The sequence below is a fragment of the Carettochelys insculpta genome, chromosome 3, assembly GCF_033958435.1.
Source record: "Carettochelys insculpta isolate YL-2023 chromosome 3, ASM3395843v1, whole genome shotgun sequence".
NCBI classification, from domain to species: domain Eukaryota; kingdom Metazoa; phylum Chordata; order Testudines; family Carettochelyidae; genus Carettochelys; species Carettochelys insculpta.
This window is the reverse complement of record NC_134139.1, coordinates 209998656-210022937: the sequence shown is the minus strand read 5'-3', so window position 1 is coordinate 210022937 and position 24282 is coordinate 209998656. Positions and strand designations below refer to the sequence as shown.

General features: G+C 56.1%; 1 protein-coding gene across 4 annotated transcripts in view; it reads right to left on the bottom strand.

The window, feature by feature from the left end:
* The window catches only part of DNMT3A (DNA methyltransferase 3 alpha), a 234181-nt gene that overhangs the window by 82637 nt on the left and 127262 nt on the right, over positions 1-24282 (bottom strand). For 2 of the 4 annotated variants that reach the window (XM_074991537.1, XM_074991538.1), the window contains exons 5-7: positions 20945-20991; positions 19889-20035; positions 15539-15571 (exon numbers count right to left, since the gene is read on the bottom strand). In XM_074991537.1, the coding sequence (XP_074847638.1) occupies positions 15539-15571; positions 19889-20035; positions 20945-20991 (227 nt within the window). The remainder of the gene's footprint in view (positions 1-15538; positions 15572-19888; positions 20036-20944; positions 20992-24282) is intronic. The other 2 variants (XM_074991539.1, XM_074991540.1) reach the window with 1 other exon arrangement.

The window sequence follows — 24282 nt, the reverse complement described above, 5'->3', positions numbered from 1 at the left end:
GTCTGGAGCTGGTTGTCAGTGTGCTAAGTGCGAGGAGGATACTTCACCGGAGTCCTGACTGGTGTTTTAGGGAGCAGGCGAAGAGCATTCTCCTTGGGGCTCTGCAACACCATCACCGTTCCAGGTGAGCAGGACTAGAGCAGAGATTGTAACTAAAACTGGAGGAGGAACTACCCCGAGCGTCTGGCTTTGTCTACACTTCTAAGTTTAAAGCGCAGTTGCGGCAGTGCTTTAATGCAGCAGTGTGACTGTGGCACTAGTGCTGGCAGAGAGCTCTCCCCGTGCTCTTTGCAAATCACCTCCATGAGGGGAGCCCATCTGCACTGGGGCTTTACAGCACTGGGATGAGTTTTTTCACACCCCGAGCCAGAAAACTGCAGTGTAGGTTTAGCCTCTGTCTCCAGCACCCCTTAAACAGACACAGTTCTACCTCCCCAAAGCTAGCGGAGCTCCCTCCCAAGGGCCACCCCAGCAGGGTTACCAGGCAAGGCAAACTACAGACCGCTCTGACGACTGACCCACCTCCTGACCCTGCAGACACTCGTCAGTTAACGTGAAGAACTAAGAGGCCTCTTTATTGGCTTCAGAGACTTGAAAAAGCCTCAGACTCCGTCTAGCAACCCAGCTGAACTTTAAAGCACCACAGAATGGAACTGGGAAGCAATCATTAGGTCCACGCACCACCACACGGACCAGAGGGTTAAAGCAAATTGCACTATAGAGAAACCACTTGCTAGACACAGCCTCCGACAGCATAGTCCAACCATCCAACTGTCTGGGCTCCAAGCCTCAGGATCCAGTTTATCAGCCAATTACACCAATGGGACAAAACCCAACTGTTCAGTCTCTAACAAGCTGCGTGCACAGGAATCGCAGCAAGGCTGCCTGCAGAGGAGAACCAAGCCCAGACCAAGCCCCTGGCACACAGGAAGGCGCATCCGATCCCAGTGCCACCTCAGCCTAAGCAGCAAACACGGCCTGCACTGCAAAGGCAGAGGAGCAGACAGTGAGTCTAAATGAGGACACGCTCCACTCTGCAGCGCCCTGCACCGGCCGCCACCGCAGCACAGTGCAACGGGCACAGCTACCAGAGACAGAACCAGTGACCAGCCTGCAGAGATGCAGAGCTCAGACCAGCACCCATGAGAAATGCAGGTGCAACGAAAGGACGGAGGCTCGGACATATTCTGCTAGAACGTCTGATACACGAGGGAGCATGGGAAAGTTTGCCTCCATTTGTTGGACAATCCTACAAAGGGATCATCATCAACATGGGAGGAGGGAAATCGGGGCGTCTCCTTTATTGTTCTGTGGTGACTGCAGCTCTGTGGAAGAAGCTGGCATAGAGCTTTGGAGCTCGTCTCCATAGCAGAGCAGAGGGGATAGGGGATGACAGCGGGTAGCAGGAAGGTGCCAAAGGGGAGAAGGAGGAGCCTGAGGAAAGGAATCCAAGGGGGTTAACATGGTTATAGTGATGGGCCACACAGCTGGGCCTCTCCACAGCATGTTGCACGGACCTAAGGAGACTAGTAGGGTGTCAGAGGCCAGACAGGATGACTAGGAGATGCAGAAGAGCTGACTGAGAGTTTTAGCCATGCACAAAGACAATGCCAGCCCCAGCCCTGAGAGATGTTCCACCTGGAGGAAAAGGTGGCATTTGGCAGAGATGGTGTCATGCTACACAACAACTTGCCAAAGAAAGTGGAAGAGAAGGTAATGGCAGATGGGCACAGGACCAAGCCCTGGAATGCAGTAACTCCTACCCCAGACACAGCCAGTGGTACCATTTTACTCTGAGTCAGCTGAACAGTGCTACTACCTATCTCAAAGATAACTTCGTATAAGAAATGGAAACTAGGACAAATTACAAAGGATGAATATAGGCAAACAACATGAGCACGAGCATGCACGAGCAAGGTTAGAAGGTCTAAGGCACAAAATGAGCTCAAGCTAGCTACAAGCATAAAGGGAAACGAGAAGGCTTTTTACAAATACATTGGTAACAAGAGGAAGACCAAGGAGAGGGTAGGGCCATTGGTCAGTGACGAGGGAGAAACAGTAACAGGGCATTTGGAAATGGCAGAGATGTTTAATGATTTCTTTGTTTCGGTCTTCACTGAGAAATCTGAAGGAATGCCTGACATAGAGAATGCTAGTGAAAAAGGGGTAGGTTTAGAAGTTGAAATAAGAAAAGAACAAATTAAAATTTACTTAGAAAAATTAGATGTCTGCAAATCACCAGGGCCTGATGAAATGCATCCTAGAATCCTCAAGGAGCTGATAGAAGAGGTATCTGAGCCTTTAGCAATCATTTTTGGAAAATCATGGGAGACGGGAGAGATTCCAGAAGACTGGAAAAGGGCAAATATAGTACCCATTTATAAAAAGGGGAACAAGAATAATCCGGGAAACTACAGGCCACTCAGCTTAACTTCTGTGCCAGGAAAGAGAATGGAGCAGGTCATTAAAGAAATCATCTGCAAGCATTTGGAAGGTGGTAAGGTGATAGGGAACAGCCAGCATGGTTTTGTTAAAAACAGATCATGTCAAACCAATCTAATAGCTTTCTTTGATAGAATAACGAGCCTTGTGGAAGTCATTCTCCCGCTCTACTCTGCGCTGGTTAGGCCTCAGCTGGGGTATTGTGTCCAGTTCTGGGCACCGCAGTTCAGGAAGGATGTGGAGAAATTGGAGAGGGTCCAGAGGAGAGCAACGAGAATGATCAAAGCTCTAGAGAACATGACCTATGAAGAAAGGCTGAAAGAATTGGGCTTGTTTAGTTCGGAAAAGAGAAGATTGAGGGGGGACATGATAGCAGTTTTCAGGTATTTAAAAGGGTGTCATAAGGCAGAGGGAGGGAACTTGTTCTTCCTCGCCTCTGAGGATACAACAAGAGGCAATGGACTTAAATTGCAGCAGGGGAGGTGCGGGTTGGACATTAGGAAAAAGTTCCTAACTGTCAGGGTGATCAAACACTGGAACGAATTGCCAAGGGAAGTGGTAGAATCTCCATCACTGGAGCTATTTAAGAAGAGGTTAGATAGGTGGCTTTCAGGGATGGTCTAGAAAGTGCTTGGTCCTGCCGTGAGGGCAGGGGGCTGGACTCTATGGCCTCTCGAGGTCCCTTCCAGTTCTACTCTTCTATGATTCTATGATTCTCTGCGGCCCTAGGCACACACTCCAAACATCACAGACTCACCTTCCTCATGCACACGGGAGTGGGGTGGGGGGGCATCAGATCCCCCCAACACATGCCTCAAAACAGCTGAGGGACCAGTTGACTGTGGTTCTATTTTCAAGACTCTTCATCCGAAGGCCAGCTCCACCCTGGGCAGACTGTCCCCTGCCTCCAACCCTTGTCATTTCAATCAACAGGGAAGTCAGCTACTTGGATATGTGCACTCACCCTGGCTAAAAACCTGATGCTCTTCTGCCTGCAAGGTGTGGAGTAAGTGTTTGGGGTGCAGGAGATAAGCGGTTGACGGTGGGGTCCCTGGCTCACCAACACCACACAGACATTTGGCTCAGTGGTACGTCAGTGCCTCTGTGTCAGTTTGCATTTCAGTGCTCCTGCCTTTCACAGTCCGTGCCTCGGAATCCAACACCTTCCCCCTTCCTGTGCAGCGAGAGGCAGGGCACTGCCTGAGGCCTCTATCAGAGTAGCTCCGGGTATGTCCATATCTCAAGGAAGATCGATCCGGTCAAGGTCGATCTTCCGGAGTTCAATGGCGTGCGTCAGGTAAAGACGTACAAAATCGATCTCTTTGGGGTCAGCAGTTGACCCTGTACGGGAGGTCGACAGGAGAGTATTAGATGCTAGGTCTACATTAGGGAAGTAAGTCGATTCTGATATGTCGATTCTAGCTATGCAAATGCCATAACTAGAACTGCGTATCTGAAATTGACTTATATTCTGGTATAGACCTATACATATCAAACAAAAAAGCAGTAAAGTAGCACTTTAAAGTAGTAGTAGTAGTAGTAGGCATCCTTCAGTCTGTATCGACTATGGATCGCGCCCTTTAAAGTTTCAATTGAGGACTTCATTTACAGCGTCTATTGTGACTATGAAGACCCACACGAGAGTGACAGTCCTTGCTGCATCTCTTGCAGATGTGGTGGGTGTCTGGCAAGTCCTTATTGTGCTCTCTGTGTGCTCGCTTCTCCTCTGCAAGCTGTCTGATCTTCATCTCGCCCTTCTGAAGGCCCTTGTGTAACCCCTGCCTCCATCTGCTGCGGTCGTCTGCTAGTTCTTCTCAGTTGTCCAGCTCGATGTCTACCTCTCTGAGGTCTCTCTTGCAGACATCTTTGTAGCGCAACTGGGGGCGTCTGGGAGGTCTTTTGCCAGAGGCTAGCTCACCATACAGGATGTCTTTCTAACAAAATAATTCATTAAAGCTGCATCTACACGTGCCGGCTACTTCGAAGTAGCCGCGCCAACTTCGAAATAGCGCCCGCCACGTCTACACGTGGCGAGCGCTATTTCGAAGTTGAAATTGACATAAGGTGGCAAGACGTCAAAGTCGCTATCCCCACCAGGAGATGGGAATAGCGCCCTACTTCGACGTTGAATGTCGAAGTAGGGGACATGTAGCTGATCCGCGTCCCGCAACATCGAAATAGTGGGGTCTGCCATGGCGGCCATCAGCTGAGGGGCTGAGAGACGCTCCCTCCAGCCCCTGCGGGGCTCTATGGTCACCGTGTGCAGCAGCCCTTAGCCCAGGGCTTCTGGCTGCTGCTGTGGCAGCTGGGGATCCATGCTGCATGCACAGGGTCTGCAACCAATTGTCGGCTCTGTGGATCTTGTGTTGTTTAATGCAAGTGTGTCTGAGAGGGGCCCTTTAAGGGAGCGGCTTGCTGTTGCCCGGGAAGTGCTAGTCTGCCCTGTGACCCTGTCTGCAGCTGTTCCTGGCACCCTTATTTCAATGTGGGCCGCTTTGGTGTGTAGACGCTACCCTGTGGCGCCTACTTCGATGTGGTGCTGCCCAACGTCGAACCTGAACGTCAACGGCACCATCCCTGGAGGACGTGTAGACGCTATTCATCGAAATAGCTTATTTCGATTTCGCTACATCGAAATAAGGTATTTCGATGTAGCATACACGTGTAGACGTAGCTTAAGTGATGAGCTTTCATTGGACAGACCCACTTCTTCAGACCATAGCCATACCAGAACAGACTCAATATGTAAGGCACAGAGAACCAAAAATAGTAATCAAGGTTGACAAATCAGAAATGATCAAGGTGAGCAAATCAGAGAGTAGAGGGGTGGGGTGGGGTGGGGGGGTGTCAAGAATTAGATTAAGCCAAGTATGCAAAAGAGCCCCTATAATGACCCAGAAAATTCGCATCCCGGTTCAAACCACGTGTTAAGGTATTGAATTTGAATATAAAAGAGAGTTCAGCAGCCTGTCTTTCCAAAGTAGTGTGAGAATTCTTCTTCAGTAAGACGCACACTCTTAAGTCACTAACAGAATGGCCCACTCCATTAAAATGTCGGCTGACCGGTTTGTGGATCAGGAGTGTTTTTATGTCTCTTTTGTGCCCATTAACTCTTTGTCTAAGAGTCTGAAGACCTATACATAGTGTATGTATAGTATATAGCGTATATATAGAATAGATCAGGATTTTCCAGATTTGAAGAAGTGGGTCTGTCCCTGAAAGCACATCACATAAAAAGTAATATTGTTAGTCTTTAAGGTGCTACAGGGCTGCTTTTCTGTTTGGCGAAGATACAGACTAACATGGCCACCTCTCTGCGACTTTTCACCCTACTATAGACTTAGCCTGTGTTACAACTTGCTGTGATCATTCCACAAGCATCTGAAAATCCAGACTCTCCATCACCCCATAGAGCAGAGAGTGCCACACAGGCAGGCCCAGAAAGACTGCATGTGTGACCTAGCACTCCTAGGTCCTCATTCTCCTGCAGGCTTAGTGCCAGCATCGGGACTCTGCAGCCCAGCTGTGCCATGGAACATAGAGAAGCTCAATGACATTCAGTTTTGGGTAGAATGGCAGAAATAACAGCTAGAAACAGCATAAGCGCTGATCAGGTGGTCGGGACTGGCGCAAGTTTGAAGCGTGATCCAAAGAAGTCTTTCTGATCCGCCCATGACTAATTCCACCATTTGTAGAAGGGTGTTTCTGACAGCAAAGCCAACACCAGACTGAAGGATGCCTACTACTAAGAGAGAGGAGGTTTGCATCTCCAGAGTGACTCTGATAGTTTGTTCTGGGATCTGTCTTGCTTAGGACAGGAATCACTGGCTTCTGGCAGCCCATGGAAGCTGGCACTCAGGCAGGTGGAAAACCTGATCGCCATTTAAAGGATGGAGTAGGCGACAGTGGGAAGTCCATGTGGAAAGGACCAGCAAGAGCCAGAACAAAAAAAAAGCACTGGGCAAGGGTCACGAAAGGATCGTGAGGGGGGTGAATTCTCTATAATGGGACCCACCTAAAGCCCAGGCTGAGAGTCAGACCTTCCCAAAGCTCCCGAGAGAGGTTACACCATAGAGCTGGGAGCTGATTACCGAGCTAGAGTTTTGCTTTGGGACCATTTCTCCTCTCACTCCTGCGGGAGATTAAGGCACGACCCTTACCACCAAAGCCATGATACAAATGCTGCAGCTGCCAATCTCATATAGAGCAAGCGCCCCCTCTGGGCCTGGTCTTCCAGAACCACCTACTAAGGGCACCTCGCACCTCCCTGCCTGCACACTCCCTGGGAGAGGTGCCAGGCCTGCACATGGCCATAAGCCAGCAGGCAGTCAGACAGCGCTGGAGCTGGGAGGTGATATCTACAGGCAATGCACAACTGGGGCGACCGGAGGGCAAGCACCCCCCCAACTCCACTCCAAAGCAGTGTTGTGGTCCCATCTGGGGAGCCGGTATTCAGGACCTTGGGTGGTGGCTCTACATTGTGGATACCTGTCTGCTCACAACTGCCCTGAGTCTCCCAGCTCATTCCTTCCGCCCCACTGAACACCCTCAGGTGGGAATGATCCCCACTAGGGATGTACTGGAACCAGTGACCCGGAGGTGAAGTCCAACCTCTCCTCACATATGACATTTTTCTTCTCTTTCTCACTAGAGCGTGATCTACTCTGATGGACTTATTCCTCACTGGCGTAAGTGAGGTCCATCCCTGGAGGTTTTTAAGTCCCGGCTGGACAAGGTCCTGGCTGGGATGACTTAGTGGGGTTGATCCTGCTTGAAGCAGGGGGCTGGACTAGATGACCTCCTGAGGTCCCTTCCAGCCCTGTGATTCTGTGATTCTGTAAGTGGATACAACAGGAACTCCCCCTGCTCCTAGATGAATTTGGAGCCCTTACGCTTCATCTGTCTAGTAACCCTTCCTCTGTCTCTTCTCATGTGGGCTTCCCTCATTCAGGCTGGGATAGCAGAACACCATCATTTGCCACAGGGGTGGGGCCTGGATCTGGGATGCAGAGATCCAGCTCAGGAAATCATGTGCACACCAACCAGGTGACATCCATCAGAAATGAGCCCACTGTTGCTAGGGCTCCGTAACCCCATGGGCTGTTGCAGTCCTGCCAGCCTCTGGCAGATTAGTGCCCGGCACAGGATTGAGCTCTCTGACACTGCTGGAAGTTGGTTAACCTGGTCCCAGTGGGAGAGAAGGGCAGTGGAGGACAGGAGAGTCGCAGGCCTGACCTGCAGGCAGCAGGGCTATTCCTGTCCTTTTAATCCATCTGCTTTGCACAGGGTCAGACAGACCTCAGAGCAACCAAGTGACAGGACTGACCTGCATCAAAGCAAAAGTCCTACCTACAGGCTTCAAACCGCAGTGCCCAGCTTCTCTCGCTAGGCAGCCTGCATGACTGCAAAGCCTGTGGCAGAGCTCACAGCACATGTCCGTCTGCACAGGGCGCAGGACAGACGCAGGGAGTGTCTGGAGCTAAGGGCCTCCCCTCCTAGGCTCCAGAACCACTCAGATCCCTCCCCTTCATTTCCCCGCTGTGGCTGCCAATGCAGTTCCTTATCTTCCATTCAGAAGCCTGCTGTGGCTTGCAGGTCGCCTCTGGGAGGCGAGCAGCGGGAAGGAGAGAGGAGCCACCCTGGCAATCCAGCCCTGCCCCCATTCCCCTGCCCTATACTGCTGCAAAGCAATAGTCCGGCGCTGCTCAGCAGGCCAGGTCTATAAATAGCCACACAGCCTGAGAGTACCTGTTGCTAGGGAGACACAGCTGCGAGTCCGCCAGTGCGAGAACGAAGGGGGGAGAAAGGGAGTGTGACGTTACCGGATTGTCAGATGAACATGCGAAACACGACTGCAACCACTGTCCTAGGTTTGCGCCAAATCTTGGCCAAAGGAGGTGTCCGCTGAAAGCTGGGGATTCGCTGAATCTATCTACAGGGCTCGGGTATTTGTAGCACTTTTATACGCGGGGTTGTAAGGGTTGGCTCCGTGCTGCTACTGAGAGCGTTAGTTTCCGGGAGACCACAGTAGGAGGAGCGGCAACCCCCCGAGAAAGGTCCCGAGCCAAGACAGCGAAAAGGCCGCACCAGATTCCAGTCCCCAGCTGAGGAATTCGGCTGAGGACACGTCACTCAGCAGAGGGGCCGTGGCTGGCGGCCTAAAAAGGACTTGGGCAGGTGACCTGCTCACAGGACGGGCTCCATCTTGGACATGCCGCCAGTCAGGGTGGAGCAATGGAATTCCCGCCACATGAGCAGAGGTACAAAGGCGGCCCTGGGGCTCCTCCCTCTTGGTTTGCAGCCCAGCTCCTCCCAGCTCCCAGCTGAGACCGGAAGGATCGCTGACCTGCCCTCACACAGGATGTACTCCAGAGACTTTCTAGACAGCTGCCTGCCCCCCTCTGCTGCCGCCTGCGCCAAGACTGCTGGGACCGGTGTGCGGCATTGGATTGCTCTGACCGTTTTACTCTCACCCATTTCTTTCCTTTCTAATAACCCTTTAGACCTGAGATCCCAAAGGACGGGCCCAGGGTGCTCGGGGGTCAGATCTGAGGTACACGCTGACCCGGGGTGGGGCTGGAAGAACCTGTGTGGCTTTGGGGAGGTTGGTTTCCATAACCTGCCCCCAGGGGGAGAGAACTGCTTGTGTGCCTGCTTGCCGGGCAGTGTGGCCACACCAGCGCTCGGTGTGACGGGTTTGGTGCCTGACAGTGAAGGACCCCAAGTCTGGGGCTGTACGTGGCCCTGTTCTGAGCGATTTGCCCTGCTTGGGCTCTCACAGCGGGGGCTGGAACACCCCCAAGATTCCAGGGAGCAAAAGGAGGAGGGGATGGGTGAGTGAGGGAGGGAGCCGGGAGAGCTGGCAGAGAACGAGCACTTGCAAACAGCCTAGGGCAGAGAAGGGCTGGCTGGGAAGGGTGTTTGGGGTCGGCTGGACACACTCTGCTGCAGGGCTTGCTCCGCTGGCTCTGAAGCAGTATCTGGCTATGGCACACGACTGGCTCACCCTGCTAAAGGGCAGAGACCTGTCCCCTTCCCCCACAGCCCCCAACCAATGGCTCTGGGTCAAACGCAGGGGAAGGGCAGGGTGGGCACGCTGGTTTCAAAAGCGGCCAGTCTCTGGCGCAGGAGCCAAGCAGAAACTCCTGCAAAGGAGGCCTGGTGTGGTGGCAAGGAAGAGTCTGCACGCATCAGAGAACAGGGGCGGGGTGGGTCCGTTCTGGTTGGTGTGTCCACCCCACACCCTACTAGGGCCTGATCCCACCCACCTCTAACCCCCCGATACACGACCCCTCCCGAGCTATGGGCCTGCTCTCATCTGTCCCCATCCTCTGGGCCAGCCCGGCAGCCCTGTGGCCTGCCTCGGGGCACGACCAGGCATCTTCCCCACACCAGTAAACCATCAGCCTGGCCTGTTCGTGTTCCCCACAACACCCCTGCCGCAGCCTTCACAGCCATCTCCCGCGCCACACCAGCTCTGAGCCTGCCCACAGGCTCCCTCGGCCAGGAGTCAGAGCCACAAGGGCCCGAGTCTCGGCCGGCTCCCCGGCTGTGCCAGGAGCCAGGGATTCTCCTAATGCAACACAGACTAAACACCCTGAACCGCACAACGCAGCCTGAGGCCTCCGTCCCAAAGGCACAGCCCAGGGGAGAGACGGCCCCTTCCTCCAGCACCTCCGCCAGGCTGCGGGGGCCGACGCGCCCCTGCCCTCTCCTCAGACGTGCAGCAAGGACAGAGACCTGACCTCTCAAGCAAGAAGTGTGGGGCTTAGATGCCACCTGCTCCTTGTCAAGACTTACAACAAGCCCCCTGGGGCCAGACACCCCCTCCTCCACCTCGGACGTCCCCGGTCCTCACCCTCCCTGAGGTGCCCCACAGACACACTGCACACGCTGAGATGCTCACTGTGCCCTACCTGCCCCTCAGACACACACCCCAGCAGCTGAGACACCCTCTACGTCCTCCGACAGCTGCCAGGGGCTCAGACACCCCCCATCTCCTCAGAATAGCACTGGGGGCTCAGACACCCCCCATCTCCTCAGAATAGCACTGGGGGCTCAGATACGCCCATCTCCTAGGACTGGCACCGGGACCCAGATACCCCCATCTCCTCAAACTGGCACCAGGGCCCAGATGTCCCCATCTCCTCGGACTGGCACCGGGGCCCTGATATCCCCATCTCCTAGGACTGGCACCAGGGCCCTGATACCCCCATCTCCTCAGAATAGCACTGGGGGCCCGATACCCCATCTCCTAGGACTGGCACCGGGGCCCAGATGCCCCCATCTCTTCGCTCACAACACAAAGGGGCCCACAGACATGGAGTGGAGCTGAGCACCCTCTGGGCTGCCCTCAGAACCACCGTGTCCGGGCCCTGAGCTCTCCCCTTCCAGCCACGTGCGACGATCCCCATCTGCTCAGAGGCAGCTCTCGCTGTGTCCCCACCTCCTCACTCTCCCAAATCAGCCCATGGCCGGGCAGCTCGCGGCCCCTGCATGGCTCCCCACGCACTCCCAGGCTGCTCCTGGCTCATTAAAGTGTCTGCCCCCCTCCAGCCTCACACAGCCTCGTCCTTCACCCTCCGTCCATTCCCACCCCATCACTGGGCAAGGCCCTTCTCCCCACACTTCCGCATCTCTCTGCCTCGTCAGCGCTCCGGATCTCCCCCGCAGGGCCCAAGCCTGCTGGCCGACTCCCTCTCCAGCTGATGTGGCTGTGGCGTCGCTGCTGAGGCACTGGTCAAAAGGGAGACGCTTCACCAGACAGTGGGTCCAGATCATGGCATCGGCCCAGGGGCCCCACTCCACTCTACTGTCTCTCCTGGGTCTTTCTAGTAGTATACAGGAGCACTCATTCAGTGCTTTTTGCCCTTCACACCTTACGTCTCTTATTGGTAGGGCTCCGCCAGATTCACAGCCACGCAAAATGTGTCTCCATGAACTCTGGTGTCCTCCCGCGTGCGTTTACCCCATGCTATGCGGATTTCACGGATGAGACCAGTGTTTCTGAAACTGGGGGTCCTGACCCAAAAGAGAGGTGTGCAGGGGGCCACAACGGTATCTCAGGAGGGTTACGGTACTGCCATCCTACTCTGGTATTGCTGCCTTTTGAGCTGGGTGGCCAGATCGCAGAGGTTGTCCAGCTGGCTGGGTGTCCAGCTCTGAAGGCAGTGCCCAGCCAGGAACGGTGCAGAAACAAGGATGACGTTACCATACCCATCTCGCCCTTCCTTACTGCCTTCAGAGCTGGGGGGCCAGAGAGTGGCAGCTGCTGACTGAGGGCCCAGCTCTGCAGGCAGCAGTGCAGATGTAAGGGTCACAATCCTGTCCCATCCCATCCCTATTTCTCTACTGCTCTTGGCAGTAGCTCTGCCTTCAGAGCTCAATTGCTGGCCTACAGCCGCTGTCCTCCAGCCGACCAGCTCTGAAGGCAATGATGCTGCCAGGAGCTGCACAGAAGTAAGGGTAGCAATACCTCCCACCCCACCCGACAACCTTGCAACCGCCACACAACTCCTTTCTGGATCCGACCCCCAGTATTTACAGCCCAGTGGAATTTCAGATTTAAATAGCTGAAATCACCAGATTTGCCATTTTAAAAATCCCCAGGACTGTAAATTGACCCAAGTGGACTGTGTATTTGGCAGGGCCACCGGCTCCTGATGGTACCAGCGTCACCTCTGGTGCTATCACCACCTCTTTCCTGGCTGCTGTCCAGTCCTAAAATTCCTGCCCTGGGCCCTCCCCCCATGTCCCCACCTCTGACCTTCCCATCTCAGCAAAGTGCCTGAATCACTGCCTCGCACCTCTCCAGCCCCTCTCACGGGTCAGCCTGGGCTTCCCTCCCGCCTCTGCGTGGAATGTCTCTCCTCCATGAAACTAACCACCACCTCTCCTGAGCGGAGAAAGGCTCCTTCCAGCTGATGCCAAAGCAGCCCCTGTTCTCTGGCCACTTCCCAGCTGGGCTGGCATCTCTGTGCCCTTCTTGAGCCAACAGCTATTTCTCCATCCTTAGAGGCAGCTCCTGCTCTGCCCCACAAAGTCAGTCCTTGGCCCCCAGCTCTTTCCTCTCTTCTCCCTCTAAATACCAGCTTTGATTTTTGTTGCAATGAAACGTGACTGTACCGGACTTCCAGCACCTTTGTGAACCCTCCATGGCCACCCTCTGTGCCTGACTGGATCAAAACAAGCTCTCCGCTTCCGCCAGGCCACAAGAGAAGCACTTCCCTTTGCCACTGGGTGGCTTCCAACACAGCAAAGCACATTTCCAAATGGACAACTGTGAAGGGAAAGCACAGCCCTAGAAACTATCCTATGCCCACTGAAGGGCTCTGCCCAGGATCCGGTCTGCATTCTGCCCCCACTGCACCAATCCAGCAGGCAGCTCAGGGCCTGCCCCGCAGAGTGTTCAGTCTTAGAACACAAAGTAAGCGAGTTTTCCAGGCAAAATTAAATGGCAAAGCCCTTCATTAACCCAAGGCTGCGGTACAGCAAACTCCAATTTCTGAACCCACAAAACAGACTCGGGGCGCATGGCCACTCATGCCTGACTCTGCCCCCTGGAGCTGGCAGTAGCCCCAGGCAATTCTCTGCACGCACCGCAGCCTTGTTTGCGGTGTGAGCTGTAACTACATTGGCTGGAGTGGGAATAGCTGGAGCAGCTTGGCAGATCTGTGCGTCCAAGTCCTGTTACCAAAGACAACGGATGCACGTGTTCCTTGCGGTTCCTGTTTGAATCCCTTCAACACAGAATGGAGCCGGCTGTCCGGAGAGGGACCCTGGGCTTTCTTGCCTGGATGCTGTCAGGAGGTGGGTAGGAAAAAGAGCAAGGTTAGGTGATACCCTGGTGCAAGTGGGAAGGGACTCTCAAAGAGCAGTGAAGCGGCTGTAGGGGAAGCAGGCTCAGTGTCTCAGCACAGGGCAAATGCAGACGGTGCCGTCCATCACAGGGACAAGGCAGAGTTGGATGTACCGGAGTGTGGTATGAGGGCCTCACTCAAAGAGGTCACAGTTCAGGCTGCGTGGGCATTTACCTTAACTCAGGATTTCCTGGTTCATCACACTTGCCATTCTGGCGTGTAGCCCAGCACCAGGCAACCTGAGCTCTGCATGAACTCCGTGTTTGCCATTTAACTTCCTAGACTATTAAACAGAAAGTGAAATGTTGGTGGGCAGGAGTTACTGGTCATTTACACAGCTGGGTGCACCACTCTGACTAGGCTCCAACCAAATGAGCTAGCTTTTCCATACAGAGCTGTTCAGCAATACTTCTCTAAGGATTCATTTTACACATGGTAAACCCAGGCACAAACTGGCAAGGTGACATGCTCAAGGTGACCTAGCAAGCCAGTGGTAGAGACAGGAATCGCTCCAGTGTGGTGATCTGCCTATTTGGATACAAGGTGTCTCCTCCGTGGGAAAAGGATAATGGTTGGGCTTTGAAATGTTTGTAACCACCTTCCCCCTTAACTGAGCCCTCCAACTCTTCTTCCTTCCAGGACCATCTACTCCGGTCCACCCTTTCCCCGCAACACCCCATCCCTCACTGCACAGCCCTATCACTGCTTCCTTTTGCATCTCTAATCACCATTCCCCCTCCTAGGAGGCTTTGGCCAAATGGCCCCCAAGGTGGATCACGTAGAGATCTGCAGTCCTTGAGACAGACACAAAAAGGTGATCTGAATAGTTGTGTAGATTTCAGAGCACTTAGTACAGTCGAACTTCAAACAAGGAAGCTGATGTTGACCTCAGATATTGTCACTGCTATATCACAGCCAACTGGCCTTAACAGGCCAGGGTAAGAACCTACAGCTCAGAGCCTGAGCTCCAGCGACGACAATACATCTGGACACAGAGTGTGTTAAAATGTGCTACATCCTTTGGCCTAATCGTGTGTAGCTCTGGCCCTTGAACTCTTTGAGGCAGGACCTGGCTGCATATTCAGTACATGTCTGGCCCCAGACGCACACCAGACTGCCCCAGGGTGCCTGGCAGTGGGGTACTCTCTGCCAGGAGCAGGCTACATACGCTGCTCAGGGATCAATCAACTGCCAAGCTTCTGCTTGCCTTTGGGTGGGTGAGGGCCCTCCTCTGCCGCCAAACCCTCTTCTTCCTCCCACATCTCCTTTGCCTGGAAACCTGCCTATTGCCGCCTCCTCTTCTGGGCCTGAATCAGCCACAGCTTCAGCCCTCCTGTGCTGAAATCACCGTTGGCCTTGGTGAGCCTGTTTCCAGGGTGTGTGCTGCCATCACTTGGATTTCACCCCCACTGCAAGCCTCCTGGGGCAGGAACCGTGTTACTACCGAGCACAATGCACCCCTACAGCACTGCCACTCCGCCTGTGCCTCAGGCGCATTCCCACAGACTCAGGCACTTCCGCTGGGCCCAGTGTCTCCCTCCCTGGGCTTCCACCAGCCTGTTTCCCAGACCTCTCTCTTGTCCCTCACCAGCCTCCTCTCGATCCATCCAACACAACCTCCCAGGCTGGCGCAGAGGCCCCTCCTGTGCAGCTTCCGCCATTTGGAGGAGACTTCTGTATCTCTCGGAGAGTCTAATGGAGTCTGTTTTCAGACCGCCCCCGAGTCCATCTCTTGCCTCTCTGCTGTCTGCACCGCAGAGCCCACAGCACCTACCCAAAGCGTGAGGCCCCTCAGCACCTCTCTCTAGCGGCCAGGGCTCAGCACGAGCTTGTTAGTCTTGCCTGCGTGGAGACACTGTACTGAAAGGCCACATGGGTGGGGGCCATAAGAGCGAAGCGGGGGTGCTTTAGCCCCAGCTCCTTGGGGGATGCTAGTGCACATTCAGAACTAAGTGTGCATCCACAGGCACGCACATCAGTATGCCAGTGTGCGTACACCAGTGCATGTGTGCGACGGGTGACTGGAGGTGTGAGTCTGGGTGTGAGCAGGGCGCTGAGAACGGGTGACTGGCAGTCTGAGGTCTCGGCACGCCCTGTAACATGCCCAGCAGCACAAAGCCCAGGGGCTTTGCACCTCCCATACATCATCGCAAGGTCACAATAAACACTACCCAGAACACAGCATGTCCGTGCCCCTCGCTCCGCCCCCCAAAGGAAGTTACACCCATGCCACGAACCTTGTCAAGCTGGGATGCCGATGGATTATCAGTCTGTGGGGAGAAAGGTAAAGGAGAGGAGGGTGTTAGCAAACACAGCCACATCATTCAGTACATCAGAAGCTGCCAGCCGCCCCAGGGGGGAAGCAGATGCTGCAGCAGCAGCGGGGCGGGGAGGAGGGGGGGCACAGCACACGGAAATCCCCTTCCCCTTTGCAGCACACTGAGGCCTTGGAGCCGCTCTGCTGAGTGAGCCGGAAGAAGTGGGACGCGTGCGCCCATCAGCCGAGGGCAGCTGCACCACTGGAACTGGAGCAGAGGCGGAAGAGGAGGGGGTTGTTGTGACAGGGGAGGGGGGGCTATTGACCGTTCTGGGGGGAGCTGTTGTCTTGGGCTCCCTGGCCGCTAGTCTGTTCTCTGAATAGCCGGGACCCTGACTGTGGCTCTGAGGTTTCTCACTCCTTTGCCGGAACCAGAAAGGGGACACGGTGGTGGCAGAGGCAGGCTCCGGGAAGGCTCGCTCCCTGTGACTGAGTGCTGTCTCCAGGGCGCCGGTGCCCAGCGACCCGGCGTGAAGCCAGGTGCCCCCAAGCCCTGCTGATGCCTCCCCAGGCAGCGTGCAGTGCTCAGACAGTACTGGCCCTGCCGACCATCCTGCAAAGGACCTGCGGGAGATGCTCTGAGTTCAGGGCAGGGGCTTGGCTCTCACCCAGAACTCTGTGCACTCTGAAGTCAGGCCTCCCCGCTCCTTGCTCTATGGCTCACCCCAGCTAGACGCCATCTGCACGACCAAACGGCGGCCCTCATGCCCTGCAGTAGACTAGTGCCTTAGCACGGGGCCTGACAGGGCGAGGCCAAGAACGCACAGAGGTGAACGCTCCACATTACACCAGCTGACACACAGAGGATCTTCCCTCCGGGGGGCCCATTGCCTAGGTGTCGCCTGTAGAGCATCGGGTCAGAAGGGACCCCAGGGCAGCCCAAGGAAACCCACAGCACCCTACACACCAGCGCGCAGCGGGTGGACAACAGGTCACAGCATCTAGTGCTCCAGACTAATCCAAACAGCCTTACAAATACATCCCCATCCCAGCATGCCACGGGGCCAAGCCTGCCGGGTCACAGAGGAGCAGCGCACCCTGGGATGAGCCGTCTTTGCTCCAGACAGCAAAGATTCAGCTGCTTCCTCCAGGCAGGAGGCAGGCCCTGGGCTTGTGCAAAGCCCCACCCCCCGGCCACCCTGGTTTATTCACTCTGGCTTGGGTTTAGTTTAGTCGCATTTGCTTGTCTTGGTTCTCCTGGAACCCAGGAGAAAAGGAACAAGCCCACTGGGAAGCGGAGAAGGGGCAAGGGCTTGGGTCCAACCGTAATGTGTCAAAGGACTTTTCCATCGTCCACAGACACACCGAGCAGGAGCCAGTGCCGGGGTGGGCGTTAGACAAAGTCAGGCTGGAATAAGGTGCAAATGTTTCAGAGAGAGGGGAACGAACCACCGGAACGACTTACCGAGGTGGTGGGGAGGGCAGCTTCTCCATCACTGGCAAGGGCTAGGGCAAGGTGGGGCCTTTTTGTAGCGCAAAGCACAGTGACTGGATGGTCACAGTCTGCCTTCTGGCCCAGGAAAGCCCCACCACCACCCCGCAGTCCAGACACCCTCCAGGCAGCTTCCTGCATGCTCCCCTCTGTGCCGGAGTCCCTGGACACAGCCAGAGCAAGAGGCCACAGGGTGCTACAGAGACTCTCCAGCACTTCGACTAGCCAGAGACACGGTCTGGCCGAGCAGCAAGGGCACTGGACGGGCAACAGAGAGCCTGGCTTCTATTGGCAGCTCTGCTCTGCAGCTCCGGTGGGACCCCAGGTCAATCTGTTCACCTCCTTGTGCCTCTTTTGCCTCCCACCCTACTTTCCACTATCAGCTCCAGGGGCCTGGACGGTTTCCCACTAGGTCGGTACAGTTCCAAGCCCACTGAGACCGCAGCCTTAGCCAGGGCCTCTGCCTGCTACACAGTGCAAACAGAGGGTGTACCAGCTGCAGGCTGGCCGGCTCAGGTGTACTCTGTTTTTCAAGTCACAGAGAGAAGAGCAGTGACTCAAAGGAAGGTCTTCTGCTACAGGTTTCTCCCCAGTTCCTCCCCACTGTTCCCAGTGCTTGAGAAGAGGGATCTGGAGGGAGGGCTTTAGTGGCAGGCTCCAGGAGCCAGAGATGTCCAGATTCACTGTGACATTGTCACATGGTGAATCTGGAGGAACTGCCCTCCGGGCTCTGATTATGGACAGGACACACATCATGAGAGTGACAGAGACTCAGAGACACAGACACAGAACCTGATGGCAAAAAGGAAAGTCACAGCAAACCACAAGAGGCACCGTGCCCCCAGCACAGGGAAGGAAAAGATGACTTCCAACTGCTCCCTTATGCCCCCTGTCCAAGCTCAGATCCCCTTGGCCTTCGGCGACTGGCAGTGGCAGCTGCCAGCCCTGAGCCCTGCTAGAGGTAACGGGCAGAAGAGCAGCACATGATGGAGGGTGGCAAGGAAGCAGCACTGGGACCTGCACTTGAAAGCAGAGAGGGTTAGCAGAGCCCTGCACCCGGGCACGCAGAGAGCCCAGCACAGTCTGGGGAGCACCATGGCGGGGGGATGGGAGAGAGGACAAACGCGACCTAAACGGAAAGCGGCAGTTGAGGCCCCACGTTCCAATTTTGGAAAATAGCCCCTAGTCTCCTGAACGCAGGTGGCGTTGGCTCCTGGAGGCCCTAAGCAGGGACATTCTGGGGCTCCTCAGTGCCACTGCGAAAAAACAACACCAGCACAGCTCCTCTTGAGCCACTGGTTCTGGAAGTGCAGTCATGCAACCTGGGGCCCCTGGGAGCTGCCTGGGCCCTGAGCCATTGCCCAATTCACAGCCGCTTGGTGCACCAGGGCTCAGGAGTGCCTGGACGTCCACGAAACCAAGCTTTGCTTGGGTTTGAGCTCCCCACCAGCCTCCACCGCCAAAACACAACAGCCAGGGCAGGGAGAACAATATGCACCTGAAACTGACTAGAAACAGGAAATTACACTGACCGCCCTAGTCTCACTGACCACAGTGTGTGAAAACAGCCTCAACAGGGAAAGGTTACAGTCATTTAGCAGAAATCTTGGTTTCCATCATTTCTGTGGTCACTGGCACAGACACAACAGCCTGGGCTCTGCTCTCATTTCACCAGCGTAAATCGGGAGCCAGCTCCCTTGAGCCAGCCCTGCGCCTCAGCAAGGACAGCGGGAGAACCTGGCCCAATGGTTAATAAAATGAAGGGTGAATGGTATTCTGTCAGCTCCCTAAGGGAACCACCTGTGCTTGCTCGCCCTGGAAAACCCAGCCATCCTTGCTACCTTCTCTGCTACCCCTCTTTGGACAGACTGACTTGAAGGCCTAACAGAAACATTTCCATGCGGATGTAGTTTCTACAATGGGGGTGATTTCAAACGATGCTTTACGGTGTTTGCCTCTGCCAGCTCCCAGATTTCCCAGGAGCCCCTCTGGCCGAAACAGCAAGGCCAGAGGGGAGGTAGGGGCTTTGGAGAGGCAGAATGACACTAGCAACACTTCAGACCCTTCCTGCTGCAACCCACATCCTGGCCTGAGCTCCTGAGTGTGCACCACACCTTCCTGAGCTCTCCACTGGTCACACGGGCTTTGCTGTCAGCTACAGAGTCCTCCCGACAGGGCTGCAAAGCATGAGTGCGTTCACAGGGCCACGCAAGGCCACTTAATGGTGCTGTCAGCAGCTGGCCGGCCTGTCTGTGAACAGAACCAGAACGGCCCAGCTGCGCACCCCAGGCCCTGCACTGCTCACCACTAAGAGAGAGTCTCCTTCAGGTGAAGGAAGAGGGCCCTGTACTTCTGGAGCACAGAGGTCTGCTTTCCGCTGTCCCCAGCAAGCACAGTGATCATCGGACAGTCACCAATTTGTCACTAGAACCCTTTACTGTCCCTCCATCTAAAGACGCCAGTTCAGACACAAGGCCTCATCCAAGCATTCCTGTTGTGCAGCCAGCAGCCGGGTGCTCCTCTGAAGCCTGGGTCTGTCTCTGGAAGTCATGAGCAGGCGAGGGGTGAGGGGAGAGGCAGCCGCTTCAGCAGAGTTGTCACCAACATGAGAAAGCCGTCACAAGAGTGGGGATCAAAGGGCCTGGGGGCAGGGCAGCCGGGGCAGAAATCGGAGGCCAGAGGCATTTGGTGGTGCTCTGACCACTGGGTGCCACTCCCCTGCCCAGCCCTGCCCTTCGGAGCTGGAGCACAGTGCGACTGCTGCACCTGGCCAGGAGAACACTCCCCTCGCACGGCAGCCCGGCCTGAGCCCAGGCCAGGCAGAAGCCATATCCTTACCTCCCTTTTCCATCTGGCCAGCCACTCGTCTCTCTTCCTCTTGCTGATGTAGTACGGGTCTCCCGCCTGGAAGGTGAGCCGCTGCATGGGCCTCTGACGCAGGCTTGACTCCCAGCCCAAACCACCGCGCAGGCGGCCTCGGGATCCCTGCTCGCGGGCAGAGAGAGAGGGGAGATGTGGCTGACGGGGGCTGGCCTCTCGGCTCGCAGCTCTGGGGACGTGGGGCAGTGAGGGCAGAGCACGATTCCCACTGAATGGGGTGGGGGAGCAGACGGACTGAGGGACAGAGCAGGGAAGGAACTCCTCCAGCGCAGGCCACGCAGGCTCCTGACTGCGTGCCAGGGCTCAGAGCAGGGCCAGGCCATGGCCAGAGCACAGCGTGCACCAATCCAGGCCATGTTGTACCCGTGGCTGCATTACCACAAAAGCACAGCAGCTCTGGGTGCCCAGACCCTCATCCCTCCACTGGAGGCAGGAGGATTCTCTTTCCCCTCCAAAGAGAAGTGCCACGAGGGCCGTGCTTGGGGCACAGCACCCACCAGTTCGGGCGTGGATTACGGAGATGGCTAGCAGCTAGACCCACCCAGAGCCAGAGCCAGAGCTAGCCCAGCCCGTCTAGCCAGCCGGGAGATTACCTGGGCTCACCATGTGCCTCTGATCCGTGTCTGATATAGGGCAGAGGCTCTGGGATAGGAGTCTCCCTCTGGAGCTAATGGTCCCTGGGATGCTAGAGGGCTCTAGGGTCTGGGGCTACAGGGCATGCAGGGTACAACCCAGCCCAGCCCTGCACAGGGTCTGTCATGCTGCACTGTGCCTAGTCAGCCTCTCGCTCCACGTGCCCCTCTCTGACACGCCCTCCCGCAACGCCAGGCTGCAGCCGGACAGGAACTTGGCCCGCTAGCCAAGTGGCCCCTTGATCCTGCCTGTGGTCGGCCGCTGGAGGCAGAAGCCTTCACTTAGCTCTGCAGCTTCACTGGGGCTCCAGGGGACTAAAGCATCACCCACAGCTGGCAAGGCAGCGACGGCCCCAGGGCTCTGACCCTGGCACATACTTGCCTCCATTTTCAGGGAGTCATAGTTAGCTTCTTCCTTCTCTTCTTTGCCTACAAGCAGAACAGAGAGCACACTTCAGCTGGGGCAGGGGCTGAACTGCAGCCCACGGGACAGGAAAGCCCAGTCCGGGGCAGAAACAGCAGCTGGGCAACACGGCTCTGCCCTCGGCAGCTCCACCGGTATGGCCCAGCCAGTCCGCCCCCTTCTGCCCCGAAGAGAGAGTCTCCATTGCTTTTGGCCTCCCGCGCCTGCCTGACCAGGACACACGCCCTTCCCCACCCAGAGCAGGGCAGGGCTCCAGGCCACCGCCCAGGGCCTGCAAAGGGGTTCTCAGGCCCCAGGGCTGGGCTAGCACAGCTCCAACTCCAGTGGCCATGTCATGTGGCCCCTCGGACTCCTGAAGCCTCGGGATGCTGTCAGGCTGGCGGTGACACCTGGGAATGGGCAGGCCTGGCTGGGGAGCAGGGTGGGAAGGGAAGCATTCACAGCACGATGCAAAGGGCTCTGGTTTCCTGTCTTATCGATACATCTCGCTGCCTTGCAGGTAGGTGCAGAGCTGCTGCCAGGAAAGGAGATAAAAATAAAACCAACCGTTTCTGGGGCTGCAAACCTTTGACACAGTCAAAGCGACCGTGTTCTCAGGCCACAGACGAGGAGGAGCAGAGGGTGAGTCACGTGAGGGGTGAGGCCCCTGCCTAACGGGGGGTGCACTCCGCCTCTGCTAAAGGTGTTCTTAGTGGCTCTGTAATGTTCTTAACCACAAGCACTGCACAAAGCACTCCCACAGCAAGGCGGGGCCCCCCAGTCCCCACCCTCCGCTCCGGCCTCCCGAATCCAGCTCTGGCTCTGCCCCTCAGCCTAGGCTGGCAGCCTTCCCTGTCATTCCAAGCCCAGGGTCCCCGGCCAGCCTCCAGCCTCCAGCCTCGCTGAGCATTTCCTCCTGCCCAGCCCTGGCTGCAACTGGCTTTGCTGCTCCATGCCAGGCCCGGGCCACGACCCCACAAACAGCTCAACTCCCACGAGAGCTGGGGCAACACCGCCACACTCCAGCTCAGCAGCTACCCCTGCACTGCCCTGGGCCCTGCCATGGACGGCAGTGAGGAGCCCGGGGCGCTGTCTGCCCACGTGCTGCTGGATGTGTGTCTGCATGGCACACGCACCTTTGTGGGCTCCCTCGCCACTCCCCCAGACTCTGCTGGGCTGGGCCACACTTCCAGATTTCCAGGGTTTGGGGAATCCTGCAGATTCCTCAGGCTTGAGCCCAAGGTGAGGAGGACGTTCCATGGCCACTTGCCACAAGCAGGGCTTTACTACAGGCAGGCCTGGGGCCACCCAGCCCGGCTCCTACAGCGAGGGAAAGGAAGTGCCCTGCACTGAGCAGCAGCCTGGCAGCTTCAAGTGGCTTGGCAAGGGCCTCCACCACTCAAGTGGTAACGCAAGGAGAGCAGAGCTGCCTCGGGCAGCTGCTCTAGTGGGACTGACTCCAGAGCCCTGGTCCCTGATCCACCCAGCAGCTAGCTTTTGGGTGGTGCCTGGCATAGCAGCAGTGGGTCCTAGGCAAGGTGAGGGCCCAGCTTAGGGGCTGGAAAGCAGTGGATGGAGAAAAGCCCCTGCTAAGGCAGTGGGGAACACTGCTGGCTCCAGCAGAGTCAAGCCTCATGGCCCTGCTCCCAGCCAGCAACGGCTACAGAGGCGGCTCGCAGAGGGCAGACACCCTGGATGGTATGCGTTGGGGTGCTGGGAACACACTGGGGGATTGAGGGAAGCCAGGGATGGGAGATGGGCAGCAGAAGTGGGGTCCAAGCTGGAGTGCTGAGGTTGGAGGGTGCACGCAGGATGGTGCCCGGCCGAGCCATGCATGGGTCGGGGGTAGAAGTGCGGGTAGCTGTCCCAGGATGTTTCTGAGACAGTCATTTGCAGGGTTGCTGCCACCAGCTGGTTATGTGGCAACGACACATGGCCAGGTTCTGATCCGCCAGAACGCCCTCCTTCTGCCTCTGGGTCTGAGGCACTTGAGTCCTAGTTAATAAGGGGGAAACTGAGGCACAGGCAGGGGAAGGTGTGTGGCCAGAGCACGACAGGAGGGGTAGGAAGAGAGAACAGTCACGTGAGAGCTGTTGGTCCTGGGGCTCACCGAAAGGGGCTCAAGTTGGATGGTGGTGAGGGCAGGATAACACCGGAAGCACCTGGCTCCCGGAGGCAGAGTCGCCAATTCTGGGGCTACCCAGACTGGCTAAAACGAGTGAGTGGCCACGGCCCAGCTGGGAGAGGTCTGAGCGGCATCACTCAGGACACAGGGGCTGGAGACTGAGTGCCCTCTGCCCTGCTCCGGGGTGGAGATGGGTGCTCTGACCAGGCGGAGGGAGCTTGCCCTGCAGCCCCTTCTGTAGAGTAGGACTCCATGCCCTTCACGCTGCCGAATATATCTGTCCCAGACTTCTGCCTGGAGCTCTGCCAAGTCCCACTGGAGGCTCGCACTCCCTTCCCCACACCTCCTGGCCAACAGGAAGTCAAGAGCACTGGGAATGAGCTAGCCCCCTCCCCACAGTCCTGCCCAAAGTGCCCTCTGACCTCTTCCATCCACGTGTGGAACAATTATTATGTGCACGGAGGCATGTGCACCGCTGGCAGAAACAGAAAACCTCGCTGTGGGCGCTCTACTAACCAGCTGGAGGGCGTCTGAACTTCGCCTGAGCCGTCGCACAAACACCACCATACAGGGAGCACAGGTCCTGACCCCTGGGGTTGCTTGGAGGCTTCCTGGGAACCTCCAACCACATGAGAACAGTCACACTGGGTCAGACCATAGGCCCACCAAGCCCAGCGTCCTGTCTTCTGACACTGGCCAGTGCCAGGTGCCCCAGAGAGAATGAACAGAACCGGCAATCATCAAGTGATCAATTCCCTGTCACCCATCTCCAGCCTCTGGCAAACAGAGACTAGGGACACCCTCCATGCCCATCCCGGCTAAGAGCCACTGATGGACCTATCTGCCATGAAGGTATCTAGTTCTTTTCAAAACTCTGCTATAGCCTTGGGCTTCAAAACATCCTCCAGCAAGGAGTTCCACAGGTTAACTGTACGTTGCGTGAAAATATATTTCCTATTGTTTGTTTTAAACCTGCTGCCTCTTAATTTCATTAGGTGACCCTAGTTCTTGTGTTGTGAGACGGAGTAAATAACATTTCATTTTTACTTTCTCCACACAAGTCATGATTTTATAAACCTCTATCATATCCCCCCCTTAATCGTCTTTTTTCCAAGCTAAAAAGTCCCAGTCTTTTTAATCTCTCCTCAGATGGCAGATGTTCCATACCCCTAATCATTTTTGTTGCCCTTTT